The sequence below is a fragment of the Cucumis melo genome, chromosome 12 (genome assembly GCF_025177605.1).
Source record: "Cucumis melo cultivar AY chromosome 12, USDA_Cmelo_AY_1.0, whole genome shotgun sequence".
NCBI classification, from domain to species: domain Eukaryota; kingdom Viridiplantae; phylum Streptophyta; class Magnoliopsida; order Cucurbitales; family Cucurbitaceae; genus Cucumis; species Cucumis melo.
The window spans coordinates 473840-489566 of record NC_066868.1 but is presented as its reverse complement, the minus strand read 5'-3'; the positions used below and the strand labels follow the sequence as shown (position 1 = coordinate 489566).

At 36.2% G+C, this 15727-nt stretch overlaps 1 protein-coding gene across 3 annotated transcripts in view; it reads left to right on the top strand.

The window, feature by feature from the left end:
* LOC103497010 (probable LRR receptor-like serine/threonine-protein kinase At1g06840) overlaps positions 1–15727 on the top strand; it is a 52664-nt gene that overhangs the window by 22517 nt on the left and 14420 nt on the right. For all 3 annotated transcript variants that reach the window (XM_008459062.3, XM_051080347.1, XM_051080348.1), the window contains 5 exons: positions 4002–4088; positions 4348–4416; positions 4646–5151; positions 8323–8481; positions 14347–14630. In XM_008459062.3, coding sequence (XP_008457284.2) covers positions 4002–4088; positions 4348–4416; positions 4646–5151; positions 8323–8481; positions 14347–14630 — 1105 coding nt within the window. The remainder of the gene's footprint in view (positions 1–4001; positions 4089–4347; positions 4417–4645; positions 5152–8322; positions 8482–14346; positions 14631–15727) is intronic.

Here is a 15727-nt window from a genome sequence, read left to right as displayed (position 1 = left end):
ACTGCATAGGACACTTGAAAAAGGTGTTGAAGGTCTTGATTCATACAACATAGATGGCACATATTGTGGTGATAGGCAGTGAGAGGAAAGGTTTTCCAGAGAGAAGAGGCACAATTTAAATTCCCTTGAAGCATAATCCACACGGGTATGTTGACTCTTTTAGGGCTCTTAGTTTTTCAAAGCCTTCTATATAATGAAGCATCAATGGGAGAAGCAAGTGATAGATAATTAACCATGAATTTGACACTGAAGCAGCCACTTGGTTCTAGGGACCAAACTTTGTTATCTGGGATAGAGTTTACCATTTTCCCATTTAAAGAAATCATCTTCATCAATGATTGAAAGTCAACGACCTCCACCTCCTTCAATAATCTTCTAGAACTAGTTTGGCTATCTCAGTGCTTAGAAATTTACCCTTTAGGCAATAGGGCAATAGATAATCTAGGGAACTTGTTGTTTAAGGAATATTATCCAGCCATGGATCAGTCCAAAAAAAAAAAAACAACAACACTCAGCTGCCATTTCCAATTCAGAAAGTGGCTAGTGCTTCAATCTTGCACTGTTCTCTTGAAATATTAACCCACGGGCTTCTCAAACTCAAATTCTCCTTCCCGCTAGTGTGCCAAAGGAAGGGGTGAATACTATTGAAAGCAATAAACACGAAACGAAGCTTACGTAGAAACCCAAGAATTAGGAGAAAAACCACGATGATTTTAGTTTTATTATTTTCTGATAATCGTACAATAGGTACAAGAGAAGAATAAATAGAAAAGTACAAAGAGATAAAAGAAGAAAGAATATTTAGGGTAATTCTCCCCAATGGGCTAAGCCCACTAATTCTAACACTCCCCCTCAAGTTGGGACGTAAATATCAATGAGGTTCAACTTGCTAACACAAAAGTCGAAGTTTGGTTTAAGAAGTCCCTTGACGAGGACATCAGCAACCTGTCGACTCGAAGGGATGTACGGAATGCATATGCTCCCACTGTCAAGTCTTTCTTTGATGAAATGTTGATCAATCTCAACATGTTTAGTTCTATCATGCTGAACTAGGTTGTTAGCAATACTAATAGCAGCTTTATTATAACAAAAGAGCTTCAATGGAGTCTCACATTCTTGATGAAGATCAGATAGGACTTTATGGAGCCAAATTTCCTCACATATTCCCAAACTCATAGCTCTATATTCGACTCAGCACTGCTCCTGGCCACAACACTTCGCGTTTTGCTCCTCCAAGTTACAAGATTACCCCAAACAAATTACAATAACTGGAGGTAGACTTTCTGTCAACAACAGATCCTGTCCAGTCCGAGTCAATATATGCCTCAATAACTTATTCAAGAGGTATTCGTCAAGGGGACCTCCTTTCGCCCTTCCCTTTTCTCCTTGTAAGTGAAGTTTTAGCAGCCATCATCAACAAGTTTTACCTTTGTGGTTAGTATGAGGGCTTCCTTGTGGGCAAGGATTTGATACACCTCCCCTTGCTGCAATTTACTGATGATACCCTCCTTTTCTGTAAATTTGATTATCAAATGCTTCTCAAGCTCAAGGAAGCTATTAGACTCTTTGAATTGTGTTCAAGACAGAAAGTTAATTGGGAAAAATCAGCTCTTAGTGGAGTTAGTATACCCGAGGACATCCTACTGCAAACCGCTGACCGTATGAGCTGCAAGGCAGAAAACTTACCTATTGTATACTTAAGTCTCCCTTTAGGAGGCTATCCTCAGCATCAAGATTTCTGGCAACCGGTCATCGATCGTATTCATAAGAAACTAGATAGATGGAAGCACTTTAACATCCCTAGAGGAGGAAGACAAATTTTGTGCAATGCAGTCTTGACAAGCCTCCCAACTTATTATCTATCCCACAAAATGTGGCAGTCTCCCTTGGAAAAAATCACAAGAAATTTCTTTTGGGAAGGTTCTTCCGGTAGCAAGCTTAACCATCTTGTCAAATGGAATTTGGTTTCTCTTTCCTTAAAGGGTGTGGGTCTTGGCCTTGGAGCCCTCAAAACTCACAATTCTGCCTTGTTAGCAAAATGGGGCTGGAGATTTGCTATGGAAGATTTTTCCTTTGGGAGGAAAATTATTTGTAGCATCCACGGTAAAGAGCCTTTTGATTGGTTCACATTGGAAAAGTCCGGAAATAGTTTAAGGAGCCCATGGTTTAGCATCTCAAAGGTGTGGAGGTCGGTGGAATCTCTGGCATTAACTAAACTTGGAAGGTAGTAGAACAAGTTTTTGGTCAGACATTTAGGTTGGAACCTCACCTCTAAAAGGCCTTTTTTCCCTACTTTATAGAATAGCCTTACTTCCCCAAGGCTTAGTTGCTGATCATTGGGATTTTGCTACCCTCTCTTGGTCCCTACCATTCAGAAGAAGTTTAAAAGATGCTGAAATTGTCGAATTTGAATCATTCCTCTCCCTTCTCTTAGGTGAACAAGTTCTTGATTTAGAAGATCACAAGGTTTGGTCTATTGATCCCCATGGTGTTTTACGGTTAAATCTCTCTCGGCCCATTTGCATTCAATTCGCCCAATGGATAATCATTTATTTAAAGCCTTATGGAAGTCTTCCAGCCCCCGGAGAGTTAATATTCTGATTTGGGTGATGATTTTTGGGTCTCTCAACAATGCTGATATACTTCAAAAGAAGGCCTCCAACAAGTGCTTTCTTCCCTCAGTTTGCACCCTCTGTTTGAAAGCAAATGAGACTTCAGCTCATCTGTTCTTATTTTGCCCTTTCTCATCTTTTTGCTGCTCCGTGGTTTGAAAGAAATCAGAAGTTATTCCATGACAAAGAAAAGCCATGTTCAGAAGTTTTTCTCTCTGCAGAAAGAAGTGTAGCAGCTTGGATTTCCTTAAATTAGAAGTTCGGGGCTTACTCTATTCAAGATATTTATCTCAACTGGGCAGCTTTCCTCTCCCAACCAGCCTCTTAATTTTCATCCAGCATTGTTTCCAGCCTCATTTTTGTATCACTCAGCAGCTGTAGTTTTGTTTGTCTTTACATCATTTTTTTAGTCTTTTTTTCTAGTCTCGGCCTATGTTATTTTGTCCATAGTTTGTACTTTCTCTTTTTATTTTCTTTGTTTTGTTCATGCTTAGATATGAGATATGATGCTTTGGTGCTAAGGGGGTGTCAACCTAATAGGGTGCACTTTTTGATCCCCTAGGGCTTTTTGCTTTATGCTTCTTTATTATTCTTAACCTAGTTGGGTCATGGGTGCACCTCTTGTTATTTGAGATTTTATCACTAATAAAGAGGTTCGTCTTCTTTTAAAAAAAAGAGATGTAGAAGTAATATGCATTTCATACTTTCCAACAATAGAGCAAATTGCAGATGGGCTAACTAAAGGTCTTCCAAATTGCCAATTCAACTAGTTGACTGGAATATCTTTTCACTAAACCAATGAAAAGTTTCATTTTTGTTTAAAAATACAATTTGATTGACAAGTTGACCATGAAGGATATCTTCAAACTACTTAAGGGGCAGTGTTGATTATTTTCTTTTTGGTTAATATATTTATTGTATTGATTGTGTTATATTTGCTGTATTTTTATTTTTCTTATTTGTAATGAGTGTTTCTTCTATTTAAGTAACCATTTCTTTCTAAAAGTAATAAGAGAAAATTACTTTTTCAGCAGTTTATCTCTTAGATTCTTATGGTGTCTCTCTCTAAGGTTTTTGTAATTCTTAGTTGAAGCTTTTTCATCTTATTTGGCCTGTATTCATCTTCATTAGTTGTGTTTGTCTCTTATATTGACTTTCTAATTGGAGGTCTTGTGTATTGAAGCATTAGTCCCTTTTTCTTATTTAACAAAAAAAAAAAAAAGAAAAAAAGAAAAAAAAAAAACACGAAGGATACAACCAACAACTTTCTAAGGATGGGCAAAGTAGATTTGTCTCTCCAAGCATTCACTTTGGGTTGAAGTTGCTGATTAATCTAACATATTACTCAATGTTCAAAGTAATGATTATTTGGTCAGTTTCTCATGGCAGGTCAGTTGCAAATAATTCATTGAATGGCTCTGTCCCATCCACCATATGGCAAAGCAGGACGCTCAATTCTCTGGATAGTCTTACAGTGTAAGACCTGAAGTAACTGAGGGCTCATTTAGATTGACTTAAGAAAAAGTGGTTTTCAAAAAACCCATTTTTATTTACACAGTTTTGATAAAAAATTATTTAAGTACACATGAAAATCTACTTTGAGTGGTAGCCAAACACTCAAATTTCTTCCAAAATGACTTGTTAACTTATTTTGTTGCAATGGGAATTAATATACGTTCATAACAGAATGCAGTTCATTTACCAAATATTTATTTTTGCCTCTTCCATACTGCAGAGAGTTGCAGAACAATAATTTTTCAGATATTTTGGGAAGCATTCATCTCCCTCTGAATGTTTCTGTCTGGTTTGCTTCTTCCTCTTAACTTTGGTAGATCGAAATTAGTACAATACGACTTTTATGCAAATAATTATATCTTCAATCACCATAATGCATGTGAACTACTTGATCCATCGGTGCAGAGTGAACAATCACCCTTCACATATTTCTGGCTGCAAGTATACATGTGCACAGCGTACAACCAAACTTCACAAGTTGATGTTACTTTCTTTTCTTTTTTCCCTCTAAATTTCAGGCTTCATGGAAATCCCGCTTGTGCTAATAACAGCCTGCTGGACTTTTGTGGATCTGAGAGTGAGGATATAATTGACATTCCAACAAATAACTCTCTTGGTTGTTCTGGCCCAATATGCCCACCTTCTTACGAATGTTACTCAGCAAAATGCCCGTCATCTTGTATCTGTTCTGCACCTCTTCTAATTGGATATCGTTTAAAAAGTCCTGGATTCTCACATTTCAGTCCATATCAACTTATGTTTGAGGAATATCTCACCAGTGGTCTTAAGGTACATCTTGAACAATTGGACATTGGTTCTGCTGTGTGGGAAAAAGGTCCTCGATTAAGAATGAGCCTAAAGCTTTTCCCTCTTTATGTTGCTGATAGCAATAGTTCTCACATGTTCAATGACAGTGAGGTTTTACGAATTGTTTCCAAGTTTACAAATTGGAAAATTCAAGACAGTGATATATTTGGACCATATGAACTTCTCAGCTTGACAATATCCGACGTTTATAAGAAGGGTTAGTCTTGAAAACTTCTCTGCTGTATTTTGTTGGGATATCAACTCTTTTATTTAACATTAAATTACAAGTATAATCCTTGAATTTTCAGATTTGTGTCTATTTGGTATGTAAAATTTTAAAAATTTGTAATAAGTCTCCAAATATCAAATTTAAAAAATGAATTTATAATTATTTATTAAATGTAAATTTGATTTTGTCTAATAGAACCGAAAATTGCAATTATATGTTTAATAGATCTATAAAACTTAAAAAAATGTTGAATAAGTCAATGATCTATTAAATACCAAATTGAAAAGTTTAATTGGACACAAAATTGAAAGTTAAGGTTCTATTAGATTTGAAGTTTAGGAACCTAATGGACATAAAATTCAAAGTAAAATTCAAAGAGGCCTATTTGGGACTTTTGAAAGTTTAATGACCAAAAAGACACCGAAAGTTTAGCAATTAATCTTGCAATTTAACATTTATTAAACTATCCAAGACTAAAGATTGTTATAAAAGCTCACTTTTACCTTTGGTTCCATGTTACCTGTTGAAAGAATTGGATATTTGTGATTTCTAAATAATATCCGTTCTATAAAATGGGAACTCTGTCTGTGGCACATTGGTGACCTTATATGGGTTGTTTATCTAAGAAGCATTGACACTCCTGAAGTGGCCAAGTGTTGATGTCCGACACGTATCCAACACTGACATGTCTGACACACCAGCTCACGTGTCTATTATTTTATTATTTTTCTTATTGCTGACACAGCGAGACAAAGCAGGGACACCTTGGGGACATGTCAAGGACACGTGAGCTGAAAAAAAAAAAAAAACAAAAAACAATCTGACCCTCCAGCATTCCACTCTGGGCACTTTAAGCCCTTACTAAAACTATAAGAAATACTGGCTTGGGGCAGCCAAGGTAAAAGCAATATTTTAAACTTTAATTTGTCAATCATCCACCACGCATCCGGCAACTTTGGTTTCTTTTTCTCCCTGATTTCTGTTTTTCATATCTTCAGTTTTATTTCTTTTTTCCATTTCTGCTTTGTTTTCCGTTTAGACTCTTTTTTCTCTATTTTTATCTTTTTTCCTTTTGTTAATTCTTTTTTCCCTTTTGTTCTTTTTGCCTTACAGTAGTTACATTTACTTTTGTTATTTAAAATTAAGATGGCAGTGTCATCTTCGTAGTCGTATTGAAATTAATTAAAAAATGATCATTGAAGACAAATGAAGCTAGGATGTTAAATATTTTAATTTTTAAAGGTAATATTTCACAATATGTTTATAGGCACAACATATTTATTGTATGAAAAAAACGTGTCCCCAATTTATTTTCTTTATCTGTCTCAGCTCTTCTGTATTTGGCTGGACTATGTCTCCCTTGTATTTTGGCATATTTTATCTCTAGCTTTAATTGGGATATGTTGTTTTGGTGCTAAGGGGTGTCAACCTAGTTGAGTTGTCCGGGTGTACCTTCTGATCCCCCCTCACTTATTGCTCTGTTTTTTGGCATATTTTATGCTTCTTTATTACGTTCATTGTATAACTCTCTCGTTCTTTGAGTTGTTATTATTAATAAAGTAGTTTGGCTCTGTTTCCAAAAAAAAAAAAAGTGTTGAGTCCTACTTTTTTGGAAATTGGCTTGTTGTCGTGTCGTATTCGTGTTGCATGTCAGTGTCTTTGCTTCTTAGTTGTTTGTTCGGTCAGTTGCTAGATAAATGCATGTTTTGATTATCTTTGTAAAATAAACTGTTCTTTTATATTATTTTCTGTATATAATGGTGACTTTTTCTTCGGTATGATGGTTTTGTATGCACTTTTAATTAAAGAGGCTTACGTCAATTAGTTGTTGACAATAGAAAATACTTATGATGACAGTGACATTTTCTTTGATTTCAAGCTTGTTGAACATAGCCATTTTGGCACCATTGCAACTAATATGAACAGATGACTGCGGCTATCTAACTTAAAAGGAAATTAGGATTTATTACTTATTATATTTTGCATTATTTTTTTCTGTTTTGGTATTTTCCATTTATATATTTTCCTTGGGTGGTTTCTTTGAGGTCTTTCCCTATGTAAAGAGGTCATTATATACTCTGCATTATTGTGAATATTCAATATTATATGAAATGTCATAGTATCAGAGCTTAAGTTTTGTCTTATTGAACCCTAGTTGTCACACCCTTGTCCAATCTCTGCCTCTGTCGATCCAGTAGCCATCAGTGGGCAGATTTGTCTTGATCCACAGACTCGTTGTCTAAGACCACGTACCAGTGACCTTTGTCCCGTTCGTGGGTCTGTTTCCACCTCCGCCATACTCATCCCATCAGCCCTATCATATGCTGTCGCCGAGATCCGCATGGGATAAGTTCCTTTGTGCTCCAGGCATTGAGATATGTTGGTTTGTTGCTGTATTTGGTCTCTATTCCGTCTTCAAATCAGTTGTTTATGGGTTTTGTTGTAGATCTCTCTTTGGGGATCTTTGTTTCGGCCTGGAAGTTCTTATTTTGTTCTTCATAGGTTTTCTTATAGAACTCTATATTAGGATAGGATCCATGTTTCCAGCGCATAAACTGTTTTGTTCTTCGTGGGTTTTTGTTTTTGGCCTAAAAATTCTTTTTGTGTTTTATTCTTCGTGGGTTTCTGATTCTATCATAGATCTACTTATTTGATTCGGAAGCTTTCTTCACAAACTCAAGTTGTTTGTCATTCTAACACGTTGAGTTTGAGAGAGGGTGTTAAAAGGGAATTAGGATTTATGGCTTATTATATTTTCCATTTATATATTTTCTTTTAGTGGTTTCTTTGAGGTTTTCCCCTATGTAAAGGGTTATTATGTACTCTGCTTTATTCTGAATGTTCAATATATAATATAAAATATCACGAGGTACTATCACATTATTATCCCAATCCTTCAATTTTTTTTTACTTGAAGGGTTTTATTTATTATTTTTATTTCTTTTATTGCAGTATTTTGTACTGAATGTTATTTTATCCCAATCCTGCTTTATTCTGAATGTTCAATATATAATATAAAATATTATGTACTCTGCTTTATTCTGAATGTTCAATATATAATATAAAATATCACGAGGTACTATCACATTATTATCCCAATCCTTCAATTTTTTTTTACTTGAAGGGTTTTATTTATTATTTTTATTTCTTTTATTGCAGTATTTATCACACCATCGTCTGATTCTACTATGAGTAAAGGGGCATTGGCGGGAATAATATTAGGAGCAATAGCTGGTGGAGCAATGCTATCTGCAATTGTTTTTATTTTTATCATAAGATCACGTATGAGGGGCCACCACATCTCAAGAAGGCGTCATTGTAAGTATTTTTTCTTACAAATTAGGATGTGCTATTTTATGTGCCTCATACCTAGTGTTAGAAGTTCATCATTAGTGAATGGTATAATATGGCTACACATGAGGGCTATGATTTAGATGCTAGTTCGTGACCAGGAATATAAATAACTTTCTAATATGTTATACAAGAAATGATGAGGGCTTAATATTGAAACCTCATCCTGTCAGTAGTAATAAATACTGTAGTTATAAAAGACAAATTTTGAACATGGTTCAATCATAGGTTTGGAGATGTATATCCTGATAAAACAGGAGTGTATCATCGATGTATTTGAGGATGGGAATATGTATCTTCTCCTTTCCAACCACGAAGCCTTCAGAATGCCCATTAATGTATAGCTTATTGATGATAGCTCCTAGAACCTCGCTGACAAGAAGAAATAGAAAAGGAATTGAGGATCTCCTTGCCGAATGCCTCTAGAAGCCACAATTCTGCCCCTTGGTTTCCCGTAGATGAATATGGAAAAACGAGAATTTTTCAAACACCCCAACATCCAAACTGACCATTTGGAGCTGAATGTTTTGCAATGCAATACCTTTTCAAGAAATCCCCAATCTACTCTTTCAAAGGCTTCTTCAAGGTCAAGCTTCAAAATCCATCCCTTTTTCTTCTTAGCCCGATAATCTTCTACTACCTCATTAGCTATTAAAACTGGATCTAGAATTTGCCTTCCTTCAATGAATGCACTTTGGAATGGACTTATAATTGAATCCATAACCTGTTTCAAATGTTGCGCCAAAATTTTGGCCTTGTAGGTTAGGGTAGCGAGGCTGATTGGTTTGAAGTCTTTAACATGGACCGCATCTTCTTTCTTTTGTATCAAACAAATGAAGTTTTCTTGGACACAAGCATTTAACTTTCCATTACTGTGTAAATCATCAAGCAGATTTTAGAATTGCACTTGAGCTTAGGCCAATGCTTAACAAGGAAATCCGTGGCAAAGCCATCCAGATCTGGAGCTTTGTTTCTTCCAAGAGCCTTTACTGACTTGAAGATTTCTTCATCTGAGAAGCGGGTAACAAGTAGTGCATTCTAACTGGAGTGACACAAGGCCAGTCAGTAATAAATGGAATGAATCTGTTCCCTGGAATCCCTCTGTAAAGAACATCAAAGAAACCCAAAACGAGGCTTTCAATGTCTCGAAAGGACTTTGTTGCTGTCCCTTGCCAATCAACCAACTCCCCAATTAGGTTCCTTCTTTTTTTTGTGCTAAGTAAACGGCTGAAAAAACCAGTGTTCTCATCCCCAACAACCAGCCAATTCGATTTACTTTTCTGAGTTCCTCTCTTCAATTCTTTATAAACTTAGTAATTCCGCTTGATGGGTGGATCTGAAGGCCAACTCATCATCATTTAAACCAACTGATTGTGCAATTGAGTCACAAGTTTCCAAGTCATTCAACAAACTGTCTTCTTTCTGTTTAAGAGAAGCTTGAAAAGAAGCATTCCAAGCTTTGATTGCTGCTTTAACTTTTCTCAGCTCTTCATGTAGAATGAAGTCGACCCAACCATTACCATTGGAACTGTTCAGGACTCCTTTGATGACTTGATTACAATCTTTGATCATCAACCAACTATTACAAAATCTAAAGGGGGAGGAGGGCCCCCATAAAAGCACTCCAGCCTCCAAAAATAAAAGTGGTCAGAGAAGGTACGTGCTTTGTGGGAAACCCTAGTATTTTCAGGAACTTCATCCCATTATTTATGTATGAAAAATCTATCCAATAAGGATCTAGAAACTGTGCCACCTTCTCTAGACCAGGTCTATCTACTGTTTTGAAGTTGAATTTCCGTGAGGTTTGAGCAAATCAAAGAAGTTAAATAACCTCATTCCTCTTGTGCTTCTGCCAAAGGAAAATGTTTGTGGGCCCAACGAATAACATTAAAATCTCCACCCATACACCAAGCCTCAACACAACATTCTAATAGAGATAAAAGCTCTGGCCACATGAATCTTCTTTCTTTGTATTTGCAAGGGCCATACACATTGGTAATCCAACAACTCTTTTTGCAGACTGTGGAGCATTTAATTGAAAAAGAAAACATCCCTTTAATGGTTTCAACCACTGTAATCCTACTCTTGTCCCACATAGTGAGAATTCCCCCAGAAAAGCCTACTGATTCCACAAAGTCCTAGCTGATTTCTTTGGAGCTCCATAATGATTTTATAAAAACATCGTTAAAACTCTCCATTTTAGACTTCTGTATCATGACCACTTTCGTATTAAGGGTCTTAAGAAATTTCTTGGGAGCTATGTGCTTGGATGGATCTTTCAGGCCCCTTGTATTCCAGGAAACTACTTTCATTGGTGAGAAATAACAAAAGTGAAGTGACAGGATAGCTTGCTCGAACCAGATTATACTAAAATCATTGACTATGGACACCAGATCCTTCGGCAAACCTCTTAATTTTAAAGGGAAGGACCAGGGGCTTCACCTAAAGGGGCACAATCTGCTTCAAACATAACGTTCAAATCCACTCCCTCTACTTCCGCATCAGCCTTATAATCATAAGGACTTTTCAAACCCGTTGAATCTATGCTACTAACACTGAAAGGCGAGTCTAACTCAACATTCGCCTTCTTCTAGATAGAGCCAGCAGAGTGGCATGGAGTACCTCATAATAAAGTGATCTTTGTATTAGGTCGTGAAACTCAAGTAATTGAAAATCTTAGGAGTAGGGGAAGCACTGACTGACCTGTTAAGATAAGCAGATGCTTGGGATTTGGAGCTGCAAACCTCCAAGAGATCTGGATTTTCTTCCGAGAGGGCTTGAAAGGTGGTTTATGTTGGGGAGCCAATTTTGGAGCTTTGAGAGAGCATGGTCCAAATGATTCAAATTTTAAAAGAGCAATCCAAGCGTTATTAAAAGATGTCTGTTTTCGAATAAAATGCTTCGGGAAGAACTTCGGGGTACAACCTTTTTTCTTTCCTTTACTATGATTTAACTTGTTTAAAGTCATAACTTCTGGTGAAGACAAGGGGACATTGACTGATAGCGAGCCGTTGAGAGGAAGACTGTTGGACTTTTGCAATGATTGCGAGGAGCGGGCAGCGGTATTTCCTGTGCTAAACTCGTAACCACGCATGATATTATTTAAAGGCACCTTTTGAGACTCCTGGATTTTTAAAAGAAGAATCAATTAGTTGTGGGCCCACAAACTTATTCGGACAACTGTCTTTAACTGGTTTAACAAAACCCTTTAAATGTGACTCTTTGTTCTCCGATGCATTTAATACTATTTCGGCCTGCCTGAACACCTTTGTCTTCTTCTTCGATGAGGGATCATGAAAATGTTTTAGAGCTTCGAACAGGTTTCGTGCTATGGAGAGAGATGCATAGGTGGATTTCGGAACGTTTAAAACAGGGGGAAAAATGACACATCTACCTCTTCATCTTGCAAAGCCTCCCTAATTCTCAATTGATCATTGGGATTTTTAAAATCTCTAACCATAAGGGTATCTCTAATTGAACTGGGGGGATTCAAACTTTCAAAATCTCCAAAATTCAATAATATATTTCCTCTCTTAAAATCTGTAATTTCAATAGTTGAGGACATAAAACCGCATAAATTCTGCTTGACTTGAATCATTGCTCATCGCAGTTTGTAAGATTTAGTGTTTTTGTAGCAATGTTCTCAAGTCCCCCAGAATGTTCGCCAATAACCTCAAAAGTTTTTCTGCACCTATAATGCAAAGGGCGGTTCTTGATTTTTAACCAGCCAAAACCTTTTGTGACAAGCAGCCGACTATGTTTGTGTTTATCCCATTTGTCAAATTTGAGATGAAAAGAACCCATCACCTGCCATTTCCCTTCCTCATTGATGATGTCCTTGATCGATCCTTGATCAAGACTTATGAGAGCATTTTCATGAAACAAAGGATTTATAACGATCTTTGCTTGAAAATAGATTCCAGCAGTTTCTGAATGTCTCTCCAATTGTCAAAGTAAAGAGTCTAGTAACAATCCAACAATGCTCGAATTTAGCTTGAACAACTTCAGTGTTCTTAACCACCCATTGACTGTTTTTCTGGCTTCAAAACAGGGGAAGAACCAGAAGGACCATCCCTGCATTTTGTATCAGTCTGAACTACAGCATCAACAACTTCCTCTTTACCTTTCTTCGTGACAGAAACGTTACTATCTTTAGTTTTAACCTTTTCTGCATAACCCGTATTGCTTGCCAAAGATGAAAAGGTATTCTTGGAGTGATTACGTGAAAACCATTTGGCATTTTCCTCCTTAGAAGAGAACTTCTCCAGCATGTTGAGAAAAGACCTCCATCCCTGTTTATTTTCCCTTGAGCACACCCTTAAATTTGAATGACCTCCTGATTTAGGCCAATAAACGCAGAGTAACACCCAACCAATCTTTGCTTTGAACTTAAAAACCTTCAATCTTTCTCTATCCAAATCACCAAGCTTTTGGAAGTACTTATCCTTTGGCCCTCTTAATAATTCCGAGACTGCTTTCATAAACCATTCAAGTTGATTTTCAGAGACTGACAAGATTTTGCAAGCTTCCACATCTTCAACATGAATTCAATCTCCCTCTTTCCAAGTGTGGTAGTGAGACTGTAGGACTTTTCAACTGACTACTACTTCCATATTGTATCTTTAATATTCCATCGGCAGGGAGAAATCCGGGAGGATTTGCTGGCAGCCTGAAGGAAAGAGGAAGGAGGAGAGAGGAGAGAGGGGAGAGAGAACTTGAGAATAATAATAAAAAAACAAAATATTTACACATGACAAAAAACCACTGAAGGATAAAAACACACTACACACAATTTTGTCACAAGTGTAAATATTTTGCCAATTTTACCATTTTTGAAAATTTCCCTTCATATAAACTATGTTTTGGTTCTGTGTAGGAATGAGTATCAGAAGCTTGAACTTGTTTATGCATTTGTAGTTTAAGTCAATGTGTAACGAAAGAGGGGATTTACAAATATGTTACCATATAATTAAATTTATATATCTAGTATATGCTTGAGATATAAACTCAACTTTGCATGTGCTGATAGATATTAAAAGTTATTTATTTATTTATTCTTATTTGTGATTATGAAGATTGTTTGACTGGGATGGGCCAGGTAAATATGGTTGATTGGCATAATGACCTTACAGGAAGATTAAATAAAGTTTTACTTGGACATTTTTAAATATTTTCATATCTTTATGCCAATAAGCGATGTAGTCATAGTAGTTCGTTACCATTTGTGGCTGTGTCCTGTCCAGACAATTCAGGATTATCCATCAAGATTGGACGGAGAATTCAAACAAGTTTTTGGTTCATGGGGTTTGAAGGTCTACGCAGCATGAATTAACAATCCTTGTGTATTGATTGAATTGCCTTGTACTTGATGGTTATAAATATCAGTAATAAATTTTGTTTCCATTTTCTCTAGCTATTCTTCCTTCTCGTCGAAACACGAGATCTCTTTGCCATCATTGCCCTTTCCTGTTGGTAAAAGCTTGATGATGATATCTTTCAATTGTTGCTTGTTAGGAACAAAGTTAAGGTTTTTTGTTTTTTTGCTTTTTGTTGTTGTTTTTTAATTTTTATATAGAAAAGAAGATATTAGATTAAACTTTTATTTTTAGTAGAATTGAGGGTGGGTGATTCAAAACGTGGTTACTAGCACACTCATATGGCAATTGAGCGATGCTTGGTATGGCGGAACATAGTTGAGTTGCACCATTTCGTTATCGACTTTTTATGAGATAATGTGTCAATCAATTTTAACATGCTTGGTATGTTTTCATCCGATTTTAATGAAAGAGAGCACTTACATAGAATAATAATAAAAACATTTGATCTATGCAGTGTCAAAAACCTCCATAAAGATAGAGGGCGTTAAGGAATATGGTTATCGTGAAATGGCCCTAGCTACAAACAATTTTCATTGTTCCACGGTAGTTGGTCAAGGTGGTTATGGAAAGGTTTACAAAGGAATTCTAGCAGATAGCACGGCTGTTGCTATCAAACGTGCACAGGAGGGCTCACTGCAGGGTGAAAAAGAGTTCCTAACTGAAATACAATTACTCTCAAGGTTACACCACCGAAATCTTGTGGCTTTGATTGGATATTGCGATGAAGAAGGGGAGCAGGTGATTTGAGGAATCCTTTATTTATTTATCGTTTTTATAAGGATAATTGCAAAACATGCCACTGAGCTACTGGAGTTACAGTTACCCTCTTGATTTTTAAAATTAACCTACTCAAACTTGTGAAATTGTTACAACTAAATCATATCAATTGAGAAATATGAGGTGCAATAATCTCAGTGTCTTGGTATTTTCTTTTCCAATTTTGTATATAACATCTACGAAAGTAATTTATTTTTTATTGGCTTTGTATATAAATATATTTTCATTGGATTTGTATGCAAATATATTTTTATTGGCTTTGTAGATAAAAACAGATTTAATGAAGTTTCCATTCAGTCCATGAACATATGTAACAATATAAAAATTGTGGGAAATTGAGAAAAGTAAAGGCTGCACTAAAAATATGGAATGGAAATCTCCAGGAAACACTCATAAGGAAAGAAGAGGAGTTGTTAAAAGAAATTGAAATTTGTGACAGCATAGCAAAACTCTCCGGCCTAAACCCAGATGCATTAGCCTTCTGTTCCTCATTGAAAGCTGATTTAATGAGCATTCATAGGGTGGAAGAAAGAAATCATGTTCAAAAAAGCAAGCTTCATTGGCTAAAAGAAGGGGATGAGAATTCAGGTTTCTTTCACAGATTCTTAGCTGCAAAAAGAAGAAGGAACTTAATTTCAGAATTAATAAATGAACAAGGAGAAGCAACCAAGTCTTTCGAGACATAGGAAGACTAATTTTGGGGTTTTATACCGATCTATACAAGAAAATTCTAGGTTTAAGATACATACCTCTAATCTTTGACTGGCCGTGTATTACTCCAATTCAGAATGTGGCTCTTACTGCCACTTTTACTGAAGCAGAAACATTCAAGGCTTTAAAGCCGTTGGAAAGAACAAAGCTCATGCCCTTGACGGTTTCACAGCTGAATTCTTCGTAAAAAATTGGCATTTGATTAAGGAGCCCTTCACTGCCCTATTTGAAGATTTTTATGAGAATGGAAGGCTCAACGCTTGTGTGCAATTTTATCTGCCTAATACAGAAGAAGGAGGATGTGGTCCTTGTAAAGGACTTTAGACCAATCAGCCTCACGACCTCAA